The sequence below is a fragment of the Notechis scutatus genome, chromosome 4 (assembly GCF_049901735.1).
Source record: "Notechis scutatus isolate UNSWTSFEM ecotype Mainland chromosome 4, rNotScu1.2, whole genome shotgun sequence".
In the NCBI taxonomy this organism is placed as follows: Eukaryota; Metazoa; Chordata; class Lepidosauria; order Squamata; family Elapidae; genus Notechis; species Notechis scutatus.
The window spans coordinates 167,693,850-167,718,849 of NC_142012.1; the positions used below are offsets into that span (position 1 = coordinate 167,693,850).

The 25,000-nt window shown below is 47.9% G+C and overlaps 1 protein-coding gene across 4 annotated transcripts in view; it reads left to right on the forward strand.

Moving 5' to 3' along the window:
• TP63 (tumor protein p63) overlaps positions 1-25,000 on the forward strand; it is a 166,046-nt gene that overhangs the window by 101,323 nt on the left and 39,723 nt on the right. For all 4 annotated transcript variants that reach the window (XM_087965615.1, XM_087965613.1, XM_087965617.1 and 1 more), the window contains one exon: positions 24,737-24,923. In XM_087965615.1, coding sequence (XP_087821741.1) covers positions 24,737-24,923 — 187 coding nt within the window. The remainder of the gene's footprint in view (positions 1-24,736; positions 24,924-25,000) is intronic.

The following is a 25,000-nucleotide window of genomic DNA, read 5'->3' on the forward strand; positions in this document are numbered from 1 at the left end:
GGCTGCCCAAAGAAGAGGCGGTCAAGCTATTCTCCAAAGAGAAAGAAAGAAAGAAAGAAAGAAAGAAAGAAAGAAAGAAAGAAAGAAAGAAAGAAAGAAAGAAAGAAAATCTGAGCAAACTATGGATGGACAGAAGACATGTCTAGTTTGATGAAAAGAAGGACCAGGGGATAGCAGAAGGACAGGATAGCATCTTCCAGTATTTGAGGGGCTGCCCCAAAGAAGAGGGAGTCAAGCTATTCTCCAAAGCACCAGAGGACAAGAAGCAACAGATGGAAATTAATCCAGGAGAGAAGCAACCTGGAACTAAGGAGAAGCTTTCTAACAGTGAGGACAATTAACCAGTGGAACTGCTTGCCACCAGAAGTTGTGGGTGCTCCATCACTGGAGAATTTTAAGAAGAGACTGGACAGCGATTTGTCTGTAGTGATATACAGTCTCCTGCTTGGGCAGGGGGTTGGACTAGAAGACCTCCAGGGTCCCTTCCAATTCTCATTATTCTGCTTTTCAAGCCACGTGGATTCAAGAACAATTCAGAAGATTCAAGAACAATCAACCAGTGGAACAGAAGTTGCCACCAGAAGTTGTGGCTGCTCCTATACTGGAGGTCTTCCTGGGGTTGCATGCGGGTGATTTCTCCTGCCTCAACGGAACAGGGAAGCACTCCACAACAGTGGTATTAAAGCACATGCACACACACACACACACACACACACACACACACACACACACAGAAATAAATCAGTAAACCTTCATTTGGACCAATTCTCCAAAGCACCAGAAGGTAAAACAAGAAGCAACGGATGGAAACTGATCAAGGAGAGAAGCAACCTGGAACTAAGGAGAAACTTTCTAACAGGGAGGACAATGAACCAGTGGAACTGCTTGCCACCAGACGTTGTGGCTGCTCCATCACTGGAGGCTTTTAAGAAGAGATTGGACAGACATTGGTCTGGAATGGGGTAGGGTCTCCCGCTTGGGTGGGTGGGGGGGTTGGACTAGATGACCTCTGAGGCCCCTTCCAACTCTGGGATTCTGTAATTGTCAACTGAACTATTCAAAGAACCTTCCTCCTGGTAGGTTCCTTCCTCTTTGAGAGCTTGGTGAGCTGGTGTGTTGCATACAATCCCCCAAGAATGACCCCCAACCTGTATGTAAAGACAGACTCAAATCTACCAGAGGTCCAGTGGTCTGAGGAAAGGTCTCCTGGTCTACTGGTCGGAGTAGGGAAGCGTAGAGTTTGACAACCACGAGACCGGAGTTCTCCCTTCAGGTGCCTGGCTGCCCCAGACAGACAGATACTGATATGGATGGAGAGAGACAGACAGACACAGGGATGGATGGATGGATAGATTAGATTAGATCAGGGGTCCCCAAAATTGGCAATTTTAAGACTTGTGGACTTCAAGCTGGCTGGAGAATTCTGTTAAGTTGAAGTCCACAAGTCTTAAAGTTGCCAGTTTTGGAGACCTCTGGATTAGGTAGGTAGGGATAGGTCAATAGACATTGGTATGGATAGAAGGACGGACAGACTGACTGATACAGATGGATAGAGACAGACAGGCAGGCAGCTATAGATAGACAGGGATGGATAGATAGATAGATGGATGGATGGATGGATGGATGGATGGATGGATGGATGGATAGATTGATAGATAGACAGATAGATAGATAGATAGATAGATAGATAGATAGATAGATAGATAGATAGATAGATAGATAGATAGATAGATAGATAGATAGATAGATAGATAGATAGATAGATGATAGATAGATAGGGAGAGAGAGAGAGACGGACTGGACAGATAGATAGATAGATAGATAGATAGATAGATAGATAGATAGATAGATGATAGATAGATAGATAGATAGATAGAGATAGATAGATAGATAGATAGATAGATAGAGATAGATAGATAGATAGATAGATAGATAGATAGATAGATAGATAGATAGATAGATAGATAGATAGATAGATAGATAGATATGGATAGATAGATAGATAGATAGATAGATAGATAGATAGATAGATAGATAGATAGATAGATAGACAGATAGACGGATTGATAGGCAAGCAGGCAGGCAGACAGGCAGACAGACAGATAGGGACAGACAGACAGACAAATATGTATAGATTAGATAGATAGGGAGAGAGAGAGAGAGATGGATGCGTCAGTAGACATTGGTATGGATGGATAGATAGACCGAATGACGTGGATAGATACTGATATATATTGATGGGTGGACAGACGAATAGACTGACTGATATGGATGGATGGGTGAGTGGACAGACTGATGTGGATAGACAGATTTGGATGGATGGATGGATGAATAAACAGACTGATTGACCTGGCTAGATAGACAAGCTGATCTGGATGGATGGAGGATGGATAGATAAACCAGACAGGCCGATTGACTGATAAGGATGAATGGCTGGATGATACATGATTGGTAGGTAGGTAGGTAGGTGATAGAGTGATATAGATAGATCGATTAGATAGATAGATAAATAGATATTGATTGGAGGGGAGGGTTGGGAAGGAAAGCCCACAGGATGCTTCCAATTGAAAGTAGCATCATTCAGGGAGCTTTTGCCCCCATTTTATGACCTTCCTCGCCACCGTTGCGGAGTAAATCACTACAGTTGTGAAGTTGGTCCACACGGTCATTAAGTGAATCTGGCTTCCCCATCGGCTTTGCTGGTCAGAAGGTCGCAAAAGGGGAGCAGGTGACCCCAGGACACTGCAACCGTCGTAAATATGAATCGGTTGCCAAGTGTCTGGATTTTGATGAGGATGTTGCAACAGGCGTAAGGGTGAAAAACAGTCATAAATCACTTTTTATTTTAGTGCGCTGTCACCATTTCGAACCATCACTAAGCCAAAGGCTGTAAGACAGGGATTGTGTAGAGCAGGGAACTGCCAACGGGGCAACTTTAAGACGTGTGGACTTCAACTCCCAGAGTTCCCCAGCCAGCCATGCCTGGTTTTTTTGTGTGTTTTCACTCCTTTCCCCCTGGAGTGGAGAGATTGCAGAGAAAGGGATGACAAGAGAGTAAGCAGGCCAGAATGGGGCATACATCGTCAAAAGGATGCATTTAGTGCCAGGCAGTTCTAGGTTAACAAGCTGAGCATTGTGGTGGTATTCTCTTTTATTTTATTTTATTTTATTTTTGTAAATCACAACTGGTGTGTGTGTGTGTGTGTGTGAATGTGAGTGTGCATGAGGGCTTTTCAAGTTAAAAAACAAAACAAAAACATCCACGAAAAAAAATGGATCGTTTGCCTGGCAAATTACGGCTTTCCACATTTCTGGGAGTTGACGGATCCTTGGTTGACTCGAGGCCATCTTGTGTGGGAGATCTACACACACCGCTTTTGTTGTTTTCACACACCACACGTGCTGCGGTTGTGGTCTTTCCTGGGAAGAGTTGCCTGGATCTCTTGCTGAATTGATCCGTTTTCCGGTGCCTTTGGATCCCCACTTTCAGAGCAGGGGGGGTGGGGTCCCAAACTTATGGACTTCAACTCCCAGAATTCCTCCTCCAGCTGTTTCTTTCCTCCTGCCCCCCTGGAGTGGAGAGACTACAGCGAAAGGGATGACAAGAGAGCAAGCAGGCCAGAATGGGGTATCCCTAATCAAAATGGTGCATTTAATGCCAGGGAATTCTGGGAATTGAAGTCCACCCGTCTTACAGTTGCTAAGTTTGGACACACACACACACAAAAAAAACACGCACGCACGCCGTAGAGATTCTGCCCAAGGGCCTTATGGGTAGGTCTGCATTAAGAAAAGAGAAAGGGTTTTGTTGAACTTCTTCTGGGACTTCTGGGATGGCAGACCTTCTTCGTCTCTCAGGCTGGGCTGAGAGACACACATTGTGGAAGTCAAAACATTTGCTTGGAAAGGGAAGCTGACAAAAGAGAGCGGCTGTTCCAGGTTGTGATTAAGGGCTTAGCCGGGGAAGACTTTAATGCTTCAGATATCGGAATTAAATTCTTGCTGACTCCAGAGAAGTTCTTTTAAAAAAAAAATGTGCAACACGGTCGAATCGAAGCCAGGAAGGGAGGATTTTCCTGCATTATCCAGAGTTCACAGAGGACCAAGCACAGAGGGGGGGGGGCTTCCCAAAATTTAGCAACTGGTTACCTGCCCAGTGGCTGGCTGGGTGTGGCGGTGGAGGGCGTGGCCTAGTCTTCCTGCACCACGGTAGGGGAGGGCATTTTCACCCTCCCAGGCTCCCAGAGGCTCTTTGGAAGCCAGAAACAGGCCTGTTTCCAGCCTTCTGGAGCCTCTGGGACAGTGGTCGGCAAACAGTGGGCCGGGGACCACTGGTGGTCCGTGAGAAAATGTTGGTGGTCCACAGAGAAATGTCGTCCCCCCAAAAGCAATTAATCCAGGCTGCACAGGAACACAAGGTTTGCATCGCTTGCATGGTGAACAACACGAGGTAGTGAGGGGGAGGGGGAAAGGGTGGAGGAGGGGAATTTGCCCCATTCCCCCACGCGCCTGGCCTGGCCACCAGGCTGCTTCTTTCCGCTTCTTTCTCCTTCTGCTTTTGGCTGCATGCAAGGAAAGCAGCCAAAGTCTTTCTTTCTCTCCCCCAAACTCCGCCAGAAATGAGTCTCTGGGACCCTGCAAGGCCTCCTGCTCCAAGAGGCTGCGCCGGCAAAGACTCGTTTCTGGCGGAGTTTGAGGAGAGAGAAAGAAAGACTTCTGCGGCTCCTGCTGCTTTCCTTGCATGAAGCCAAAAGTCTCTCCCTTCTCTCTCTCTCCCTGAGAACGGAGGTGGAGACGGTATCCTGCGATCCCAAATAAAGAACAATTGATCGGTAGGAAAACGGTGTAGGGGATTTTCCTGCATGTCTATTTTTGGGGGATTTTCCCAGGGTCTCTGGTCCGCGGGATTTAAAACTGTGAGTTTGGTGATCCCTGGGGTCCAAAAGGTTGGCGACCCCTGCTCTGGGAGGCCCATTTTTCGCCCTCTCCGAGCCACTGCGTGGGCCCTGGGATCCAAAACAGGCCACGTGGGGACTCCAGGGAGGGGGGGTGGTGGAGGGGCAGCCAGGGGTGGGATTTGCTGGTTCACTAAACCAGCCATATAATCAACAACCGGTTCGTGCGAACCGGTGCGAACCGATAGCATCCCACTCATCCTGAACCAGGCTGAAATTCTGATCGTTCGGACATACGTGGTGAAGATTGGGGTCTTTGGAGAAGGCGCCGATGATGGGAAAGGCAGAAGAAGAGAATGTCCACCCAGGAAGAAGGATGGACTTCCAGCCGGGATGGTTGCACCATGGGAAGACTCGGAAGACCAGCTTGGAGGCAGAGAAACCGTGGAGAAGGGCCAACGATATGGTCACTAAAAGTTGACCCTGACTTGAGGGCAGATGATGAACTGGTCAGTCCACCAGCCAATGCAAAGAGAAGTCCCATCATGATGGGTAAGGCAGAAGGAAAGAGGAGAAGACCTCCATCTGTGGGGACAGGGATGGACTCCGTTGCAGAAGCGTTGGGGGCACCGTTGGAAGACCTGAAGGATGATAGGAGGATCATCTGGAGAAGGTCCATCCGTGTGGCTTCTAAGAGTCCGCGCCAGAAGTCCAACAAAATCCTTCTGTTTTCCCAAAATCGCTTCCGCCTCCTAAATTCCCCGAAGCTGCCTTAGTTAAGAATGATTCTTTTCTAATAGTAGGAGTAAAAGCAAAGTATAATCCCCCACCTCCCCCCGTTTCTTTGTGTGACATAGTTTTGTGAAATAACAGTTTGCAGGGAAGAGGAGAAGAGGGAGGAGGACTGTGGGGTCCTTGGGGCTTTCAGGGCTGGGTTGTTTTCTCTCAGACGTTTCCTGACCCAACTAGCTAACATCATCAGTCCTATATAGGGGGGCAAGGGGGCCTGCTCTCTGTTTTAACTACCAGTTGCTTGCCCTGTAAGTGTGAGTCAGGGTATTGTTTTCTCAGTGGTAGTTTCTTGACAGGGCAAACGATTAGTATATAAACAGAGAGCAAACACCCCTCACTTCTGGCTCTGATGACATTCCCTAGTTGGGTCATGAAACGTCTGCAAACAAACACAAGCTCAAAGAATATTAAGGATCCCACAGTTCTCCTCCTCCTCCTCTTCCTCCTCCTCTTCCTCCTCCTCCTCCCTCCCTCCCTCCTTCCTCCCTCCTCACAGGCCGCTTCCTTCTAGCACTTCTTCTTCTTCTCCTTTCTTCTTCTTCTTCTTCTTCTTCTTCTTCTTCTTCTTCTTCTTCTTCTTCTTCTTCTTCTTCTTCTTCTTCTTCTTCTTCTTCTTCTTCTTCTTCTTCTTCTTCTTCTTCTTCTTCTTCTTCTCCTCCTCCTCCTCCTCCTCCTCCTCCTCCTCCTCCTCCTCCTCCTCCTCCTCCTCCTCCTCCTCCTCCTCCTCAACAAACCCTTCTCCCTTCTTGCACTGACAATGTCACCTAGTAGGGTCCTGAAACGTCTGCAAGAAAACCACCCAGCTCCGAGAGCCTCCCAGCCCCCCACAGACCTTTTCCCTCTTCCTCCTCCTCCTCACACCCCACTTCCTTCTAGCGCTGATGATGTTTCATAGTTTGGTCGTGAAACATCTGCCAGGAAACCAATCCCGACCGAGAGAACCCTAAACCACCCCAAAAATAACACCTTGTTCGCCTTTTAGTGCCTTCCCCTCCCTCCCCCAAATAAGCCCCTTCCCCTTATCGATATCACCACAGGGGCGAAACAGTGTCACCTGGTTGGAAACTTGGCCAGCCCGTCCAGTTGGGCCACACAACTGCTAGTCTGTGTGTGTTGTGTGTGTGTGTGTGTAGCTGTGCCATGTTTGCCAGAAAAAATGGCTGCCCTTTTGCAAAGCTTTAGTTTTGTTTTTCCAGGGCTTGCAAGGAAGAGGTGTGGCTCTTTGCAATCCGTGTGTGTTTGTGTGTGTGTGTGTGTGTGTGTGTGTGTGTGTGTTTTGAGTGATTTATACCTCTTTGTGCAGCAATCCAGTTTGAAGATTTAGCTAATCATGGGTGTGGGGGAACCAACCGGCCCTTTTTGCAAAATATGGAACTGGGGTTTTTCCCCCTCTGGGAGCCGGGGAGGAAATAATTTTGGGAGGGTGGGCAGTGGGGGAGGGAACCTGGGAAGAAGATGCCTCGCTTAATGACCCGAGGATGTGGTGAACGACGGCACAGCCAAGATGGCGGATTTGCAGATGGTCCTCCACTTCACGACCAGAATGAAGCTCAACATGTCCCGTCGGTTGGTGACAGCATTTTGACAAATGAGTTCCGCCCCACTCTACGACCTTCCTTGCCGCCGTCGCTAAGTGTGAACCCCTGCTGCCCTTTGTGAAGCTGCTAACATGGTCATTCAGCGAATCCAGCGTCCCCGTTCGGCTTTTGCTGGTCAGACGGTTGCAAAAGGGGATCGGTTGCCTGACCTTCCCCTGCCCTGCGCCCTCCCCCCCCAGGACACTGTGGCCGTCGTAAATGCGAGTCGGTTGTGCCAAGGGTCTCCATTTTGATGCGCGTGATCACGAGGAGGTGGCAACTGTCCTGTGTGAGAAACGATCCTAAGTTGCTTTTTTTCCTGCGCCGTGGTAACTTCGGTCACTAAGCGAACTGTCGTAGGTCGAGGACTGCCTGGATGTAGTGATCATTTGAAGTTGGGACGGAACTGGAAAAAAGTGACTTAGGACTGTTTTCACGCTGAACGACCGTTGCAAAATTCAAACGCTTGGCAACTGACTCGTATTTACGACGGTCGCAACGTCCTGGTGAATCACACGGTTGTTTGCTTTACGACCACCTGGCAAGCAAAAATTCAAGGGGGAAGCCTGACTCCTTTAATGACCGTGTAACTAACTTAACGACCGCAGCGATCCACCTAACGGCGGCGCCCAGAGGAGTCGTGACATGGGGGCTAAAAACTCAATGCCTGCCTCGCTTAGCGACAGATCTTTTGGGCTCCATCATGGTCGTACTTCGAGGACGCCCTGCGGACGCAGTGCGAGGGCCTGGGAGTGACCTCCATGGCAGTGCGAAAGGCATTCATGGGTGCCAGCGTTGCAGATCAAATTTGGGGTTCTGTCTCTGCTGACCCGGCCCCTTGCACCTGGATCAAACTCTGCAGGGATTGGCCGTTGCATACGAGCTGGAAGGGATCCTTGGAGGTCGTCTAGTCCAGCCCCCTTCTGGAGCCACCTTAGAGCAGAGGCTGAAGGTTTTCTGGCATGTAATCCAGGCAGAGATGGAGGAAGAGGAAGGGCTGGGGAGGGGGGGGTCTGGTGTGTGTGTGTGTGTGGCTGGGAGTGGGGGGTCGACATGAAGCTACTTGCACAACTATGTACCAAGACAAGACCAGAGGCGCTGAGGGCTTGAAGCCGTGTGGGGCTGCGTTGGGACTTGCCTTGCCCGGTGGAGCCCGCAGGGGTGGTGAGGAAATGGGGAAGGGCGGAGGGGGGAGGACTGGAGGTTGACGTGGCCCTTCCTCCGGGCTTAAAGGGGAGGGGAGGGAGAATGTGTGTGTGGGGGGAGAACTTGAGGAAGAAGCTAATGTCTTTGATGTCTCCAGGGCTGGAAGAGAGAAGGAGGCCCTTCTAGATGGGCAAAGCGGGGAGGGGGCCTTGCGTGCTGGGTGCTGGGTTCAAAACGCCGGGGTCTTCTAAACAGGAGGTGGGCGGAACAAGCTGGGATTCCAGGTTGGGTTTGGCTCCGGAGGCAGCGGGAGTGGGGTCCCCACAAGGCCCCGAAGTCTCTTGAAGGGGTTGACTTGGTCGTCCAGAAATGCCTCCCTCACAGGCTGGCATGGCGGGGGGAACAGAGGTCCCGGGGGTGTGTGTGTGTGCTTGGCCCTCTTGGAAGGGGATGGTTTTCTGGCAGACGTCTCATGACCAGGCTAGGCGACATCATCAGGGCGAGAGGGGGATTGGGTTTGCGGAGGGGAAGAGGGAGGAGGAGGAGGAAGAGAAGGAGGACTGTAGAATCCTTGGTGGTCTCTGAGCTGGGTGGTTTTCTGGCAGACGTTTCATGACCCCACTAGGTAACAAGCATCAGGGTTAGGAGGAGGAGGAGGTTGTGAAAAGGAAGAGGAAGAGGAAGAGGAGGGAGACAATTGTGAGGTCCTTGGTGTTCTCTGAGCCTCAAGGACCCCACAATTATTATTATTATTATTATTATTATTATTATTATTATTATTATTATTATTATTATTATTATTATTATTATTATTATTATTATTATTATTATTATTCCTCCTCCTCCTCCTCCTCCTCCTCCTCCTCCTTTTCGCAAGCCCCACTGCCTTGTAGCATTGATGATGCTACCTAGTTGGGCCATGAAACGTCTGCCAGGAAAACCACCAAGCTCAGAGAGCACCAAGGACCCCACAGTCATTATTTTCCTCCTCCTCCTCCTCCTCCTCCTCCCTTCTAGCCCTGATGACGTTGCCTAGTTGGGTCACGAAACGTCTGCAAGGAAACCACCAAGGTCAGAGACCACCAAGGACCCCACAGTGCCTTCTCCTCTTCCTCCACTTCCTCCTCCTCCTCCTCCTCCTCCTCCTCCTCCTCCTCCTCCTCCCTCCCTTCTAGCCCTGATGGCGTTGCCTAGTTGGGTCACGAAACGTCTGCAAGGAAACCACCAAGCTCAGAGAGCACCAAGGACCCCACAGTCATTATTTTCCTCCTCCTCCTCCTCCTCCTCCTCCTCCTCCTCCTCAACAAACCCCTCTCCCTTCTTGTACTGACGATGTCACCTAGTTGGGTCATGAAACGTCTGCCAGGAAAACCACCCAGCTCAGAGACCACCGAGGACCCTTCATGTCAACACTGAGTTACAGATAGATACTCTCTTTTTGTCAGAAGCAAAGTCCTTTCTAGCATAAACTGGTTGCAGCGTGGAGCTTTCCTCCCAGGATGGACTCCTGGGCCCCTCGCAAGCCAGCCTGGAAGAAGGGGTGTCCACCCTCCTTGTGCCTTTGACCTCCTGGTGGGCATCAGAGAGGATGGGGATCTCCCACAGATGATCTCAAGGGGGCTCCTTCGGGCCTTCTGGGAAAAACCCCACAGGTGAAGGAAGGAGAGCTGGCCATGACTAAGGGGGCCAGCTGGAGAAGGACAAGAGTCTTCCGGTCCTCCAGATCAGGAGTCTCCAACCTTGGCCACTTTGAACAGATAACAGATTAACAGAGTTGGAAGGGACCTTGGAGGTCATCTAGTCCAACCCCCTGCCCAAGCAGGAGACCCTAACACTATTTCTGACAGAGGGCAGTCCAATCCTTTCTTAAAAGCCTCCAGGTATGATGAAGCTCCCACAACTTCTGAAGGCAACTTCTGTTCCATTGAATATAGAATAACAGTTGGAAGGGACCTTGTAGGTCATCTAGTCCAACCCTCCACCGAAGCAGGAGACCCTAACACCATTACTGACAGAGGGCAGTCCGGTCTCTTCTTCAAAGCCTCCAGGGATGAAGCTCCCACAACTTCCAAGGGCAACTTCTGTTCCATTGAATATAGATTAACAGAGCTGGAAGGGACCTTGGAGGTCATCTAGTCCAACCCCTGCCCAAGCAGGAGACCCTAACACCATTTCTGACAGAGGGCAGTCCAATCCTTTCTTAAAAGCCTCCAGGGATGATGAAGCTCCCACAACTTCTGAAGGCAACTTCTGTTCCATTGAATATAGAATAACAGTTGGAAGGGACCTTGTAGGTCATCTAGTCCAACCCTCCACCGAAGCAGGAGACCCTAACACCATTACTGACAGAGGGCAGTCCGGTCTCTTCTTGAAATCCTCCAGTGATGAAGCTCCTACAACTTCCAAGGGCAACTTCTGTTCCATTGAATATAGATTAACAGAGCTGGAAGGGACCTTGGAGGTCATCTAGTCCACCACCCCTGCCCAAGCAGGAGACCCTAACACCATTTCTGACAGAGGGCAGTCCAATCCTTTCTTAAAAGCCTCCAGGGATGATGAAGCTCCCACAACTTCTGAAGGCAACTTCTGTTCCATTGAATATAGAATAACAGTTGGAAGGACCTTGTAGGTCATCTAGTCCAACCCTCCACCGAAGCAGGAGACCCTAACACCATTTCTGACAGAGGGCAGTCCAGTCTCTTCTTGAAAGCCTCCAGGGATGAAGCTCCCACAACTTCCAAGGGCAACTTCTTCTTCGAGGGGGGTTGATTGTTCTCACTCATGGATTTCCAACTCCCAGCACAGAAGGGAATTAAATTCAAACGGAGAGTTTGCAGAGGAAGGGATCTCAAGAGATGAAGCAGAGCCGGCTGGGGAATTCTGGGAGTTGAAGTCCACCAGTCTTCAAGGGGGCCGAGGTTGGAGACCTCTGACCCAGGTGTAAACGGATTACCACCTTTCCTGGAAAGGCAAACAAACTGCGGGAACGTTACAACACAAGAGCTAAAAACCACCCACTTCAGCCCTTCACACCTGAACATGTTTTTGACCCATTTGGGGGCCTTTTCCGATTTTGGACACACATTTTGGATGTGGGTGGGGGATTTCCTGGGTCTCGAGGATCCAGAATATGTATGTATGTTTTCTTAAGTTTTCGCAGGTACTTACATGTATGGTATTCAGCTTTGTTCGGGTATTTTCCCACGTCATTGTAGTTGTGCTTTTAAAGTTGTAGCAACGTTTCGGCAGAATCTCATCTGCCATCGTCAGGCTTGTGTATTGGGGAACCCAATATATATATACATATATACATATACATATACATATATATATATACAGAAGCCTGAAGATAGCAGATGAGATTCTGCCGAAACGTTGCTACAACTTTAAAAGCACAACTATAATGACGTGGGAAAATACCCGAACAAAGCCGAATACCATACATGTAAGTACCTGCGAAAACTTAAGAAAACATATATATATGTGTGTGTGTATATGTATATGTATATGTATATGTGTATATATATATATGTGTGTGTATATGTATATGTATATGTGTATATATATATGTGTGTGTATATGTATATGTATATGTATATGTGTGTGTATATATATATATATGTAAATACATACATACATATATATATATATAAGCTGAATGTCATACATATATATATAAATACATACATACATCATACATACATACGTATATATACACACACACACACACATATATACGCTGTATGTTGCCTCTGGAATTTAGTTACACAATCTCACCTCCTATTTGAATTGAATGGAAGGAGGGCCTTGGCTCTCTTTTAAAAAATAAATAAATAAATTATTTTATTTTATTTTATTTTATTTGTGGAACAGAATTAATCCCTCACAGTACAATTCCCCTTTTTACTTGGCAGTGAATCCTTACTTTGTCTTGAGTTAGCTCCGCTTTCTCTCGGTGCAGCTTGCAAAAGAAAGAAATGGGTTTTAATCGTTACAACGTCCCGGTTAACAAGGAACACAGGTAGCCATTGGCCGCCATCTCAACCCAGCATCGGAACAGAACAGAATAGCAGAGTCGGAAGGGACCCTTGGAGGTCATCTAGTCCAACCCCCTTGCTCTCACAGGAGAGACCCTAGATCATTCCAGACAAAAAGTGGCTGTGTCTTCTTAAAACCCTTTTTAAAAAAAAAGAACAAGAAGGAGGGAAGGAATCTAGAGAAAGAAAGAAAGTGAGAGGTAGGAAGCAAGAAGGAATAGCAGAGTCGGAAGGGACCCTTGGAGGTCATCTAGTCCAGCTCCCAGCTCAAGCAGGAGACCTTGACCATTCCAGACAAATGTTGGAACTCTGAATCCTGGTCATAAGAAGGTTTTTGCCATCTGTCGTAACTCGGAACACAAAGTCCTCGACTTAAAGACCGTAACGGAGCCCCAGATTTCCGTTGCTAAAGCAAGACGGGCTCAGTGACTTTTGCCTCATTTTGCGACCTTTCTTGCCACGGCCGTTAAGTGAATTGGCGCAGTTGTTAAGCGAGGAGCGCGGTTGTGAAACGAATAGGGCTTCCCACCCACCCACCCCCTTGCTCATCACAAGGTCGCAAAAAGGGAAACGCGTGACCCCGTTGTAAGTGTGAGTCGGTCAGCAAGCGTCCGAAGTTTGATTCCGTGACTGCGGGGGGATGCCACAACAGTCGTAAGTGTGAAAAAAGACGATCCTAAGTCGCTTCTTTCCAGGGTTCGTTGTAAATTGGAACGGTCACTAAATGAACCATTGTAAGCTGAGGACTAGCTGTATGCATTTGTGGCTTTTGGGATGAGGGGTCGAGGTGCAGCCACTGGATCCAGGAGGGAGCCGGCAGGGAGCTTCAAATCGAAGGGTTGTGTTGTGTCGCGCTTGACTCACAATTCTTGAACACAACACAACCACAATAATGGTTGGGTTGTGTTGCCCTTGACTCACAATTCTTGGATGGGACTCGTTCGGAGCGTGCTGCCGGCTTTGCAGGAGACTGGCTCAGCCCTCTGGTTGTGTTGCGTTGGGTTGTGTCGCACTTGATTCACAATTCTTGAACACAACACAACCACAATACTGGTTGGGTTGTGTTGCCCTTGACTCACAATTCTTGGATGGGACTCGTTCGGAGCGTGCTGCTGGCTTTGCAGGAGACTGGCTGAGCCCCCTGGTTGTGTTGCGTTGGGTTGTGTCGCACTTGATTCACAATTCTTGAACACAACACAACCACAATACTGGTTGGGTTGTGTTGCCCTTGACTCACAATTCTTGGATGGGACTCGTTCGGAGCGTGCTGCTGGCTTTGCAGGAGACTGGCTGAGCCCCCTGGTTGTGTTGCGTTGTGTTGTGTTGATGATGTTCCCTAGTTGGGTCATTAAACGTCTGCCAGGAAAACCACCCAGCTCAGAGACCACCAAGGACCCCACAATTATTATTATTATTATTATGATTATTATTATTCCTCCTCCTCTCCCTCTCCTTCTTCTTCTTCTTCCTCCTCCTCCTCCTCCTCCTCCTCTTCTTCTTCCTCCTCCTCTTCCTCCACCTCTTCCACCTCCATGTCCTCCTCCTCTTCCTCCTCCTCTTCCTCCTCCTCTTCCTCTCCTCCTCCTCCTCCCCCTCCTCCTCCTCCTTCCCCCCTCCTCCTCCTCCTCCCCCTCCTCCTCCTCCTTCCCCCCTCCTCCTCCTCCTCCCCTCCCCCTCCTCCTCCCTCCTCCTCCTCCTCCTCCCCCTCCTCCTCCTCCTCCCCCCTCCTCCTCCTCCTTCCCCCATTCCCGCTGATGTTCCCTAGTTGGGCCATGAAACGCCTGCAAGCAATCCACCCATCTCAGAGAAGACCCCTCGCCCTCCACAGTTTACTTCTGCTCCTTAATTCTCTCGGGGTTCTACTCGGAGTAGCGAAGAGCCTCCGTGCAACCCAGTAGCTGCTCTCGAGGACCCAACCGGGCCAGACCAAAAAAAAAAAAAAACCCTTCCAGGCAGATGCAACATGGTTTTTTTGGGAGGGGTGCAAAATGGCTGGCTCAAGAGCACCCATCCGCCACCCAAAACCCCCAACCCCCAACTCCGTGCCATCCCTTGGCCAAACCTCCCCCCCTTGCCTCTCACCAAACACGTTTCCCTTTCCTGGCTGCTTTCTGGCTTTGCCCCCCCTGCCCTCCCCCTGTCCCCTCCCTGCCTCTGCGGTGACTCGGATAGACACACACACACACACACACACACACACACAAACACGAGGCCTGATGTCAGCATCTCTCCGCTGGGCGCGGCCCTGGGGAGGAATGTGCCGCGCCCAGCACTCACCGGGTAATTAATCCCCACCGTTGACAGGTGGCAACAGGCGGCCTGGGGTGGGCCTTGCGCTGGGAGGCTGGCTGGCGTAGGGCTGGCAGGGGGAGGGCGGGGAGGGCTTTGGAAAAGGAGGGGGCTCCGTGCTGACCCAGAGGGCGCTTGCAACCTGGAGATGCCCCCCCTTTGCAGAGGGACTATTTCGGGGTGCTTTGCCCTTTGCAATTGGCTCTCAACGGGGAGGAGGCTTTGCCAAATGCAAAAGTCCTTTTTGCCTGGCGTCCCAGGGGGGTGTCCTCGGTTTACGACCGCAGGGCTAAGTCCCTTGACTTAAAAAACGACCACGATATTCGGGAGCTGAACTTCCCGCGTCTCAGCGACCCAGGGGGTGTCCTCGGTTTACGACCGCAGGGCTAAGTCCCTTGACTTAAAAAAGCGACCACGATATTCGGAGCTGAACTTCCCGCGTCTCAGTGACCCAGGGGGATGTCCTCGGTTTACGACCGCAGGGCTAAGTCCCTTGACTTAAAAAACGACCACGATATTCGGAGCTGAACTTCCCCGCGTCTCAGTGACCCAGGGGGATGTCCTCGGTTTACGACCGCAGGGCTAAGTCCCTTGACTTAAAAAACGACCACCATATTCGGGAGCCGAACTTCCCCGCGTCTCAGCGAGGTGCCTTCCCAAATGTGGTTTTGGGTTTGAGTTGTGCCAATTTTCTGCGCCTTTTTCCTTACCACGGGGTGAGCACAAAAAAAAACACCCTGCGGTTGTTAGAACGAATCCCCGGTCGTTAAGCGGATCGGAATTTTTTTTTTTTTTCTCCTGGATTTGGCTTGGCTGGGAAAAATCACACGTGATGATCTCTCTCTCTCTCTCTCTCTCTCTCTCTCTCACACACACACACACACACACACACACACACAAACACACACATGCCCCAGGATGCTGCAACTGTCACGTATAGATGCCCTTTGGCAACCCCTTGAATTTTCTTCCCTGGTTATTTTATGCTTTTTTTATTGCTGTTTTTTTATACGTCCCAGGACGATAAAGAATTCCAATTCCAATTTTATCTCTCTCTATCAAACCCAAAACGGGAAATAAAGGAAAAAAGAGGAGGAGAAAAGAAAATGCCAGGGACGAGGGAAGAAAGGAGAACTTTCTTTTAGCACCTTACGAAATTTTTTTTAAAAAAAATTCCAGCCTCAACTTTTTTGCTTTTTTTTTTTTTACACATTATACAGGTAGTCCTCGCTTAGCGACTGCCTCGTTCAGCAACTGAGTGCCCGATGTCTATAGAGCCACCAGGAGAGCTGAAGTCAGATTGTAAAGCACGGTTGTGGTGGTATGTAGCCCTGGCTCTACAACAAGCGTTGCCAGGTCCATCAGGAGTTGCTACCTGTAGTATACCTTTTTTTTTACACATTATACAGGTAGTCCTCGCTTAGCGACTGCCTCGTTCAGCAACCGAACGCCCGATCTTCGCATTGAAGACCCTCCCAGGTCTATAAAGCCAACAGGGAACGCTGAAGCCAGATTGTGAAGTGTTGCCAAGTCCATCCGTAGTTGCTACCTGTAGTATATACCACTAGCCATTTCTACGACGACAAATCTGTCCCATCCACAAAACCCAAGTTAAAAAGTTTCCTTTTGTTTTTATTTTCATCACAAGCCCAACATCCAGAAGTGACACCCACACGAAAAAAGACAAACTTTTTAAATATATTCTCCCTCTTTGAATAAAAAAAAGGATCCATTTCATGATCCGTTCTGCTTTTATCTTCCTCACGACGGAAATAATATATGTATTATTTCTAGAAGGCTGAAAGTAAAATTGAAACAGGCACCCCGAAAGATAAAAAAAATAAAACAAGGGACCAGTGGCTTGAAATGTAATGCATCTTGTTAAAATTATTAAATACGACTAAGGGACGGTTTGGTTTTGCTTGGCCTCTGAGAATGCAGAGAAATCCAACTGAGCTGCCGGCCAGATTTTTTAAAAATCAGAATATTTTAGAGGAAGAACTGGGGGTGCAAGTAGTTACTGACTTACAACCGTTCATTTAACAACCGTTCGAAGTTACAACGGCCCTACAAAAAATTGGGATTGGGGACTGTTTTCCACACCGTTCCACCGTTGCAACATCCCCAGGGTTCTGCGGTCACAATTCAGAGGCTTGGCCACCGACTCGTATTTATGACGGTTTCATTCTTTGGCAAACTTCCGACAAGCAAAAAAAAACAATGTATTATTTCTATAAAACACCAATTTTCTCCCATGGTTGTGGGAAGGGGGAGAAATGGTTCTGAGGGTCGTAAGTGTGAGGAGTGGCCATAATTCGCTTTTTTTTCCCCTCTCCAGGGCTGTTGTAAATTTCAGTCGTTCGAATGACCCTTTTTCCCCCTCTTTTTTTTGGGGGGGGGGGGATGGGGGTCTTTTATTTTTACTTTTCACTTCTTTGTGTCTCTCGGCTGCCTCTCCCTTTCTGCCTTTTTAATTCCCTGGAATTGTGGGACGTGTGAGTTTTGCAAACTTTTTGTCAACAGGCCGGGCACACGCAGGGAGGGGGTGGGAGGGGGGGGCGGCTTGTTGGAAAAGGCAGACAGGTGTGGGACGCGGCTGGCGGGCTGGCGATGTGCGCCCTGTGGGACTCGCTGGGGGTGCCAAGAGGTGTAATGTAGCCCTTCTCTCCCCCCAAAAACCGGCCTCCAAGTAGGTGTGTTGGGGGGGCCTGGACTGCAGGCGAACGGTGGCACGTGCGTCCCTTGCGCAGAATGCAAAGAGCCCCCCCAGAGGCTGCAAAGAGATGCCTTGGGGTGCGCGTAGCTTGCCAGGGGGTGGGGTGGATGTATTATGCGCATTTGGCATGGAGCAAACGTCCAAATTGGCTAAGATCAAAGATTCTGGGAGGTTCTTTTCCGACCTGCAAGTTTGGAATAATGCTTGCAAAAGGTTCCTGGATTCCAGGTGTTAGGGTGGCACAGAAGATTCAGTTCAGAATAGAGCTGGAAAGGGACCTTGGAGGTCATCTAGTCCAACCCCCCTGCTCAAGCAGGAGACCCTAGATCGATCGATCAATCAGAATACAGCTGGAAAGGGACCTTGGAGGTCATCTCCCAAACCCCACCCCCTGCTCAAGCAGGAGACCCTAGATCGATCGATCAATCAGAATAGAGCTGGAAAGGGACCTTGGAGGTCATCTAGTCCAACCCCCTGCTCAAGCAGGAGACCCTAGATCGATCGATCAATCAGAATAGAGCTGGAAAGGGACCTTGGAGGTCATCTAGTCCAACCCCCCCCTGCTCAAGCAGGAGACCCTAGATCAATCGATCCAATATTTTCTTAAAAACGTCCAGTGTTGGAGCACCCACAACTTCTGGTGGCAAGCAGTTCCACTGGCTAATTGTTTTCACCGTGGGGAAGTTTCCGCTCAGTTCCAGGTTGCTTCTGTCCTTGATGAGTTTCCATCCGTTGCTTCTTGTCCTGCCTTCTTTGGTCTTGACTCACTTCCTCCTCTCTGGGGCAGCCTCTCTACTAAATAAGTCGTTTTTTTCACTGCCAGTGTAACTTTGGTCCCTAAATGAATTCTTGTAAGTGAAAGGCTGGTTGTTATGTGTGAGGACCAGTCACAAGTCACTTATTTCAGGGCCGTTGTAACTTGTAAGGGAAACAGTGGTTTTAAGTGCAAGGACCGATCCAAAAAACCATATTTTTTTCCAGTGCCATTGTAACTTTGAAGAGTCACTAAAATCTTATGACTGAAAGACTGGCTGTCAGTCCCTTTTTTCAGCCCTGTTGTAAATTCAAATACTGTTAATAGTTGGAAATTAAGGACGGACGTGCATTTCTTTCCCATCAAATGGTGGCTGTCCAGTGCTTTTTTTTCTTGGTTAAGGCAACATAAAATAGTGCCCCATTTCTGCCCGTTTGAGCTCCCCCAAATGCAACCCCCGGTGTCCACCCTGTGGGTTTTTATTCTGATAAATTCATTTTTTCCCCACCAGGTCTTTTTTTTTAAAGTGGCTTTTTGGGGAGAGACTGTTTCCTCTTCGCCCCAAAGGTTGCAACCCCCCCTTGTGTTGTTGTTGTTGTTGTTGTTGTTGTTGTTGTTGTTGTTGTTGTTCTTCTTCTTCTTCTTCTTCTTCTTCTTCTTCTTCTTCTTCTTCTTCTTCTTCTTCTTCTCCTCCTCCTCCTCCTCCTCCTCCTCCTTCTTCTCCTTCTTCTTTTTCTCCTCCTCCTCCTCCTCCTTCTTCTCTTCTTCTTTCTCCTCCTCCTCTTCTTCTTCCTCCTCCTCCTCTCCTCCTCCTCCTCCTCCTCCTCCTCCTCTTCTTCTTCTTCTTCTTTTCTCCTCCTCTTCTTCTTCCTCTTCTTCTCCCTCTTCCTTTTCTCCTCCTCCTCCTCCTCCTCCCTCTTCTTCTCCTTCCTCCTCCTCCTCCTCCTCCTCCTCCTCTCCTCTCCTCTTCTTCTTCTCCTCTCCTCCTCCTCCTCCTCCTCTTTCTCTTCTTCTTCTCCTTCTTCTTCTTCTTCTTCTTCTTCTTCTTCTTCTTCTTCTTCTTCTTCTGCTCCTGCTCTTCTCTTCTTCTCCTTCTGTTCTTCTTCTCCTCCTCCTCCTCCTTCTCTTCTTCTTCTTCTTCCTCTCCTTCTCCTTCTCTTCTTCTTCTCCTCCTCCTTCTCTTCTTCTTCTTCTCCTTCTCTTCTCCTCCTCCTCCTTCCATTCTTACTTTTCTTCTCTCTCTTCTTCTTCTTCTGTTTTCCACCCCCTCCCTGAATCGCCCGGCCTGGCACGCTTCTGTTTCCGCAGGCTGTGTAAACCCTTTGTGTCCATAAATCCATAGCCTGCGGGCACTGCACACACACACACACACCCACACACACAAGAGAGAGAGAGAGAGAGGCGGTTGCACAATCTCGCATTGTCGCACTAAAGAAAGAGGGCTTAAGACACGGGGAGGGAAGGAAAAAAACCCCTGGGCCTCGGGCAGCCGCGCCCACAAACTCCGGGAAGGAAAAGGGGTTTGGGGTGGTAGGTTTTTTGGGGGGAGGGGCCGGGGGGGGGGCGTTGAACCTGGGTAGTGCTTTTGTTCTCGAAGGCCAGGGGACTCCCCCCGTTTTTTGGGTGTGTGTGTGTGTGTGTTGTGTGTCGAAATGCCTTGGCCCGCAGCTTGTGTTTTCCCAGCTGCCCGAGCCGGGCCCCCGTGTGCCACCTTCCCACCCACGGGTACCTCCCGCCAAGGGATGTTATCTGGACAGAGGCTGCGGGGGGCTGAGCTGGCGCATTCCTGCCAGCCCCTTTTGTGCTCTTGCCCGGCCCTCGATGGGCATCCGTCAGCAAACAGACACGGCGTTCTCGGAAAGGGCCAGCTGGCGCGGAGGGTGCCCACGCCAGCCTCGGGGGGGGGCGGCAGGACTCGGGGCTTTCCAAGGGCTTGGCATCCTCTGGCAGAGGGGAAGGCGGGGGGCATCCTAAGGCAGAGTCTTCCCCCCTTATTATGGGCAGGTTTGGAAACTGGCACGTGGCTAGGAACCCTTTGGGAGTTGGCATCCGGAGATAAACGGCTGGTGGGTTTATTCTCTTCGTCCTCCTTTTCTTTTTTTCCTTCAACCGCTCCGTCCTTCTTCTTCTCCATCTCCTCCTCCTCCTCCTCCTGTTTTTCAGGCCCACCACCTCTGCTCCTCTTCCTCCATCAAGTCTCCTGGCCCTCCTCCTCCTCCACCAGCCCCATCGTTCTTTCTCCTCCTCCGTTTCCTTCCCTTCTTCCTTCACATCGTCTTCTCCTTCTCCTTTCTTCTTTCTCCTTCTCTCATTCCTTTTCCTTCTTTTCTTCTTCCTTTTCCTTCTCCTCCACCATCACCATCATAACTTCTCCCTTCCTTGTTCCTATTTCCTCTCCCTTCTTCCTTCCTTCCTTCCTTCCTTCCTTCTTCCTTCCTTCCTTCCTTCCTTCCTTGTTCCTTCCTTCCTTCCTTCCTTCCTTCCTTCCTTCCTTCCTTCCTTCCTTCCTTCCTTCCTTCCTTCCTTCTATTTCCATCTTCCTTCCTTCCTTCCTTCCTTCCATCCTCCTCCTTCCTTCCTTCCTTCCTTCCTTCCTTCCTTCTATTTCCATCTCCCTTCCTTCCTTCCTTCCTTCCTTCCTTCCTTCCTTCCTTCCTTCCTTCCTTCCTTCTATTTCCATCTTCCTTCCTTCCTTCCTTCCTTCCTTCCTTCCTTCCTTCCTTCCTTCCTTCCTTCCTTCCTTCCTTCCTTCCTTCCTTCCTTCTATTTCCATCTCCCTTCCTTCCTTCCTTCCTTCCTTCCTTCCTTCCTTCCTTCCTTCCTTCCTTCCTTCCTTCCTTCCTTCCTTCCTTCCTTCCTTCTTCCTTGTTCCTATTTCCCATTCCCCCCTTCCTTCCTTCCTTCCTTCCTTCCTTCTTCTTCCCTCCTTCTTCCTCCTCATTTCTATTTTCCTTCTTTCCTCCCTTCCGTCATTCTCCTTCCCTTTCTCCTTCCCTCCCTCAAGTTCCCTTTCTCTCTTCTTTGTTCCTATTTCCTCCCTCCCTCTCCTTCTTTCCTTCCCTCCCTCTCTCCCTAAAAGGGGTTTCCAATTGTCTTAGTAACTGTTCCAGTTTCTCCGGGGAAGGAAATCCTGGCTTCATCTCAGGAGTCAACCGGTGGATGGTGAACCCCCCCTCGGGGCCATTTCTGCCCCCCAACCTCCTTGCAGGGGTTTGGGCCTGCTGTGGGATCCGCCAAGCCCCCATTTTTGCCACACACACACACACACCCAATTCCCACTCCCCACAATGCTCACCAACCAAACCTGCTCCAGGGCTGCAGAAGTTTCTCTTTATCTTTGGCTTTATCTGACTTTATGGGACTTTTGAACAGTGTTTTATTGTCAATTGCTCTTGGCAGTTGGGCAGTTTAACTGGGTTTTTTTTTTTATGGTTAAATCCATTTAAAAAAAAATGAGAAACATTTGCAAAGTCCCATCCTGGAAGGAAGCCCTCCTCTGTAGGCCCCTTATGCAATAGGACCAGATATGGGCAGTCCTCGACTTACAACGATTCATTTAGTGACCATTCGAAGTTACCACAGCACTTGAAAGAGTTTTCCACACTTAAGGACCATTTTCCACACTTAAGGACCATTTTCCGCAGTCAAGGACCGTTTTCCACATTTAAGGACTGTTTTCCACCCTTAAGGACCGTTTTCCACACTTAAGGACCGTTTTTCACCCTTAAGGACCATTTTTCACACTTAATGACCGTTTTTCTCACTTAAGGACCGTTTTCCACACTTAAGGACCGTTTTCCACCCTTAAAGACCGTTTTCCACCTTAAAGACCGTTTTCCACCCTTAAAGACCGTTTTTCACACTCAAGGACCATTTTTCACACTCAAGGACCATTTTCCACCCTTAAAGACCGTTTTCCACACTCAAGGATCATTTTCCACCCTTAAGGATCGTTTTCCACACTTAAAGACCATTACAGCATCCCCAAGGGGTCACGTCATCAAAATCCAAAATCCATTCAGCAATCGATTTATATTTACGACGGTCTCAGTGTCCCCGGGGAGGGACGGCGGGTTAGTCACGTGATTCCCCTTTTGTGACCTTCCGACCAGCATGGGGGGAAGCCCGATTCACTTAACAATGCTGTCACTTACTTAAGGACCGCAGCGGTCCTCTGAATGACCGGGGCAAGAAAGGTGGTTAAAATGAGCCCCAACTTGCTTAACGAAGGTCTTGCTTAGCGAGAGGAATTTGGGGAGTCCCTTTTGGTCACAAGTCAAGGACCACCTGTACTGTGGCATTTTGGGCGCGGGTGCAAATTCGGCATCAGGTGAACAAGTCTTGGGAGTTGGGGGGAACAGGGAGCTCAGCCGCTCAGCCAGCCTTGGAAATTTCAGCCTGTTCATTGTTCTCCTTTTTTGTCCCTTTCTCTCTCTCTCTCTCTCTTCTTTTTTTTTTGCAAAAAGTTTTTTTTATTTTTTAATTATTAAAATATATCTTTGCGAGAACCGTGTGGTGTCCCAGGTGTTTCACATTTTAAATCAGTCATATCCATGATCACAAACATAACTTTCTAACACCACATCGCTATCTATGATCATAGTTTCTTCTTTATATTCTCACAAGTTGCTTTGTATCAGCCTCTTTATTTTTATTCATTCTCCATCTTCCTTAATCGTATATTCACATTCAAAATTTCATCTTAATTTATGGTTATCCCTTAATAAATCCCCTTTGCATTATTACACTAGCCTCTGTTACGTATATTTATGTTTTCTCTGTGCTTCCTCCCCTTTTAACTTCTCATTTTTTCACAAATACGTTTTCCATCTTATTTTATCAAATTTATAGCAATATATCCTCATAAACTTATGCATGTGGATAACAGAATATTTAATTCATTAAAAATATACTAATCAATCTCTTAATTTCCTTAATTGTGTATTCTTGTGCCACCATGTTTACAATTTCGTACCATTCATTAAGCATTCAAAATTCCATCTTAATTTATATTATCCCCTATTATGTCCCCCCAATATTACATTTGCCACTGTTGCGTATATTTTATTTTATATGTTCCCTTTCCTCTTTTAACATCTCATTTTTACACAAACATATTTTCTTTTAAGCCAATAATATCAAACTTATAACATTATAACCTCATTATCTTTTATAAATGAATAACAAAATATATAATTCATTAAAAATATTATTAAAAATGGATACAAGAAGTTACAGGGTATGATAGTGGATTTAAACCAGAAACATTTTTATTGGAGATGATTAAAGGAAATTTAAAGAAACATATCCAATACGGCGTACAACATATAATAACAACAGCAATAATTGCTTATGCCCAGAGCTGGAAAATAAGTGAGAATATGGTAATAAAATAAACTTGATTGTGCCGAAATGGATAGGCTTTACGAGGAAATTTAAAGCAAAAGAGAAGTCTGAGTTTTATGAGGTATGGGAAATGTTGCATATATGGTTAGAGAAGAGAAACAAGGTTCAATATGAAAAAAGAATTGTAAATATAAGTGACGCTTGACGCAGTACTGTTAAAATGTAAATGAATATAATACGTATTTTGAAAATAAATAAAATAATAATAATAATAATAATAATAATAATAATAATAATAATAATAATAATAATAATAAATATTATCCTACTATATGGTTATATCTATTTATTTATTTTATTTATTTTGTCAATTGCTTACAAGATAATAGGTATAAGAATAAACATAGTTATGAATACATGGATGCATATAAGAAAAATAAAAAGAAACAATAGGACAGGGACGGTAGGCACGTTGGTGCGCTTATGCACACCCCCTACAGCCCTCTTAGGAAAGGGGTGAGGTCAATAGTAGAAAGTCTAAGGTTAAAGTTTTTGGGGTTTGGGGAAGAAACCACAGAGTCAGGTAGAGGATTTCAGACTTTGACCACTCTGTGGCTGAAGTCGTATTTCCTGCAATCAAGTTTGGTGCGATTAACCTTGAGTTTGTATCTATTGTTTGCTCTTGGGTTGTTATGGTTGAAGCTGAAGTATTCATTGACAGGTAGGACATTGCAATGTATGATTTTATATACTATACTTAGATCGGACCGAAGGCGGCGTAATTCAAGGTTTTCTAGGTTTAGAATTTCGAGTCTGGTGGCATAAGGTATTCTACAACGAGTAGTGGAGTGGAGAACTCTTCTTGTGAAATATTTCTGGACTTTCTCAACTGTGCTAATATCAGATACGTAATGTGGGTTCCAGACTGATGAGCTGTATTCGAGTATTGGTCTCGCAAATGTTTTCTATGCTCTAGTTAGTAGTGTGATATTACCAGACAAAAACCTACATAAGGTTAGGTTAACAACTCTTAACGCCTTTTTGGCTATGTAGCTACAGTGGGCTAATCTCTGTCAGGCTCCATATAACATTTCTTTTCACATCTTAGCTGTTAATCCCTTATTATCTTACATAAACGTTGATCTCTCTTTGGGTCCCTTTCTCTCCATTCTCTCCCGGTGCAGTATTCGACCGAACTGAAAAAGCTCTACTGCCAGATCGCCAAGACCTGCCCCATCCAAATCAAGGTGATGACCCCCCCACCCCAGGGGGCCATTATCCGAGCCATGCCGGTTTACAAGAAGGCCGAACACGTGACCGAAGTGGTCAAGCGATGTCCGAATCACGAACTCAGCCGGGAATTCAACGAAGGTGAGGCGTCCGAAGGAGGAGGGAAGGAGGGAGAAATTAAGGATGGGGGTAGTGGAGGAAGGAGGGAGAAGGTAAAG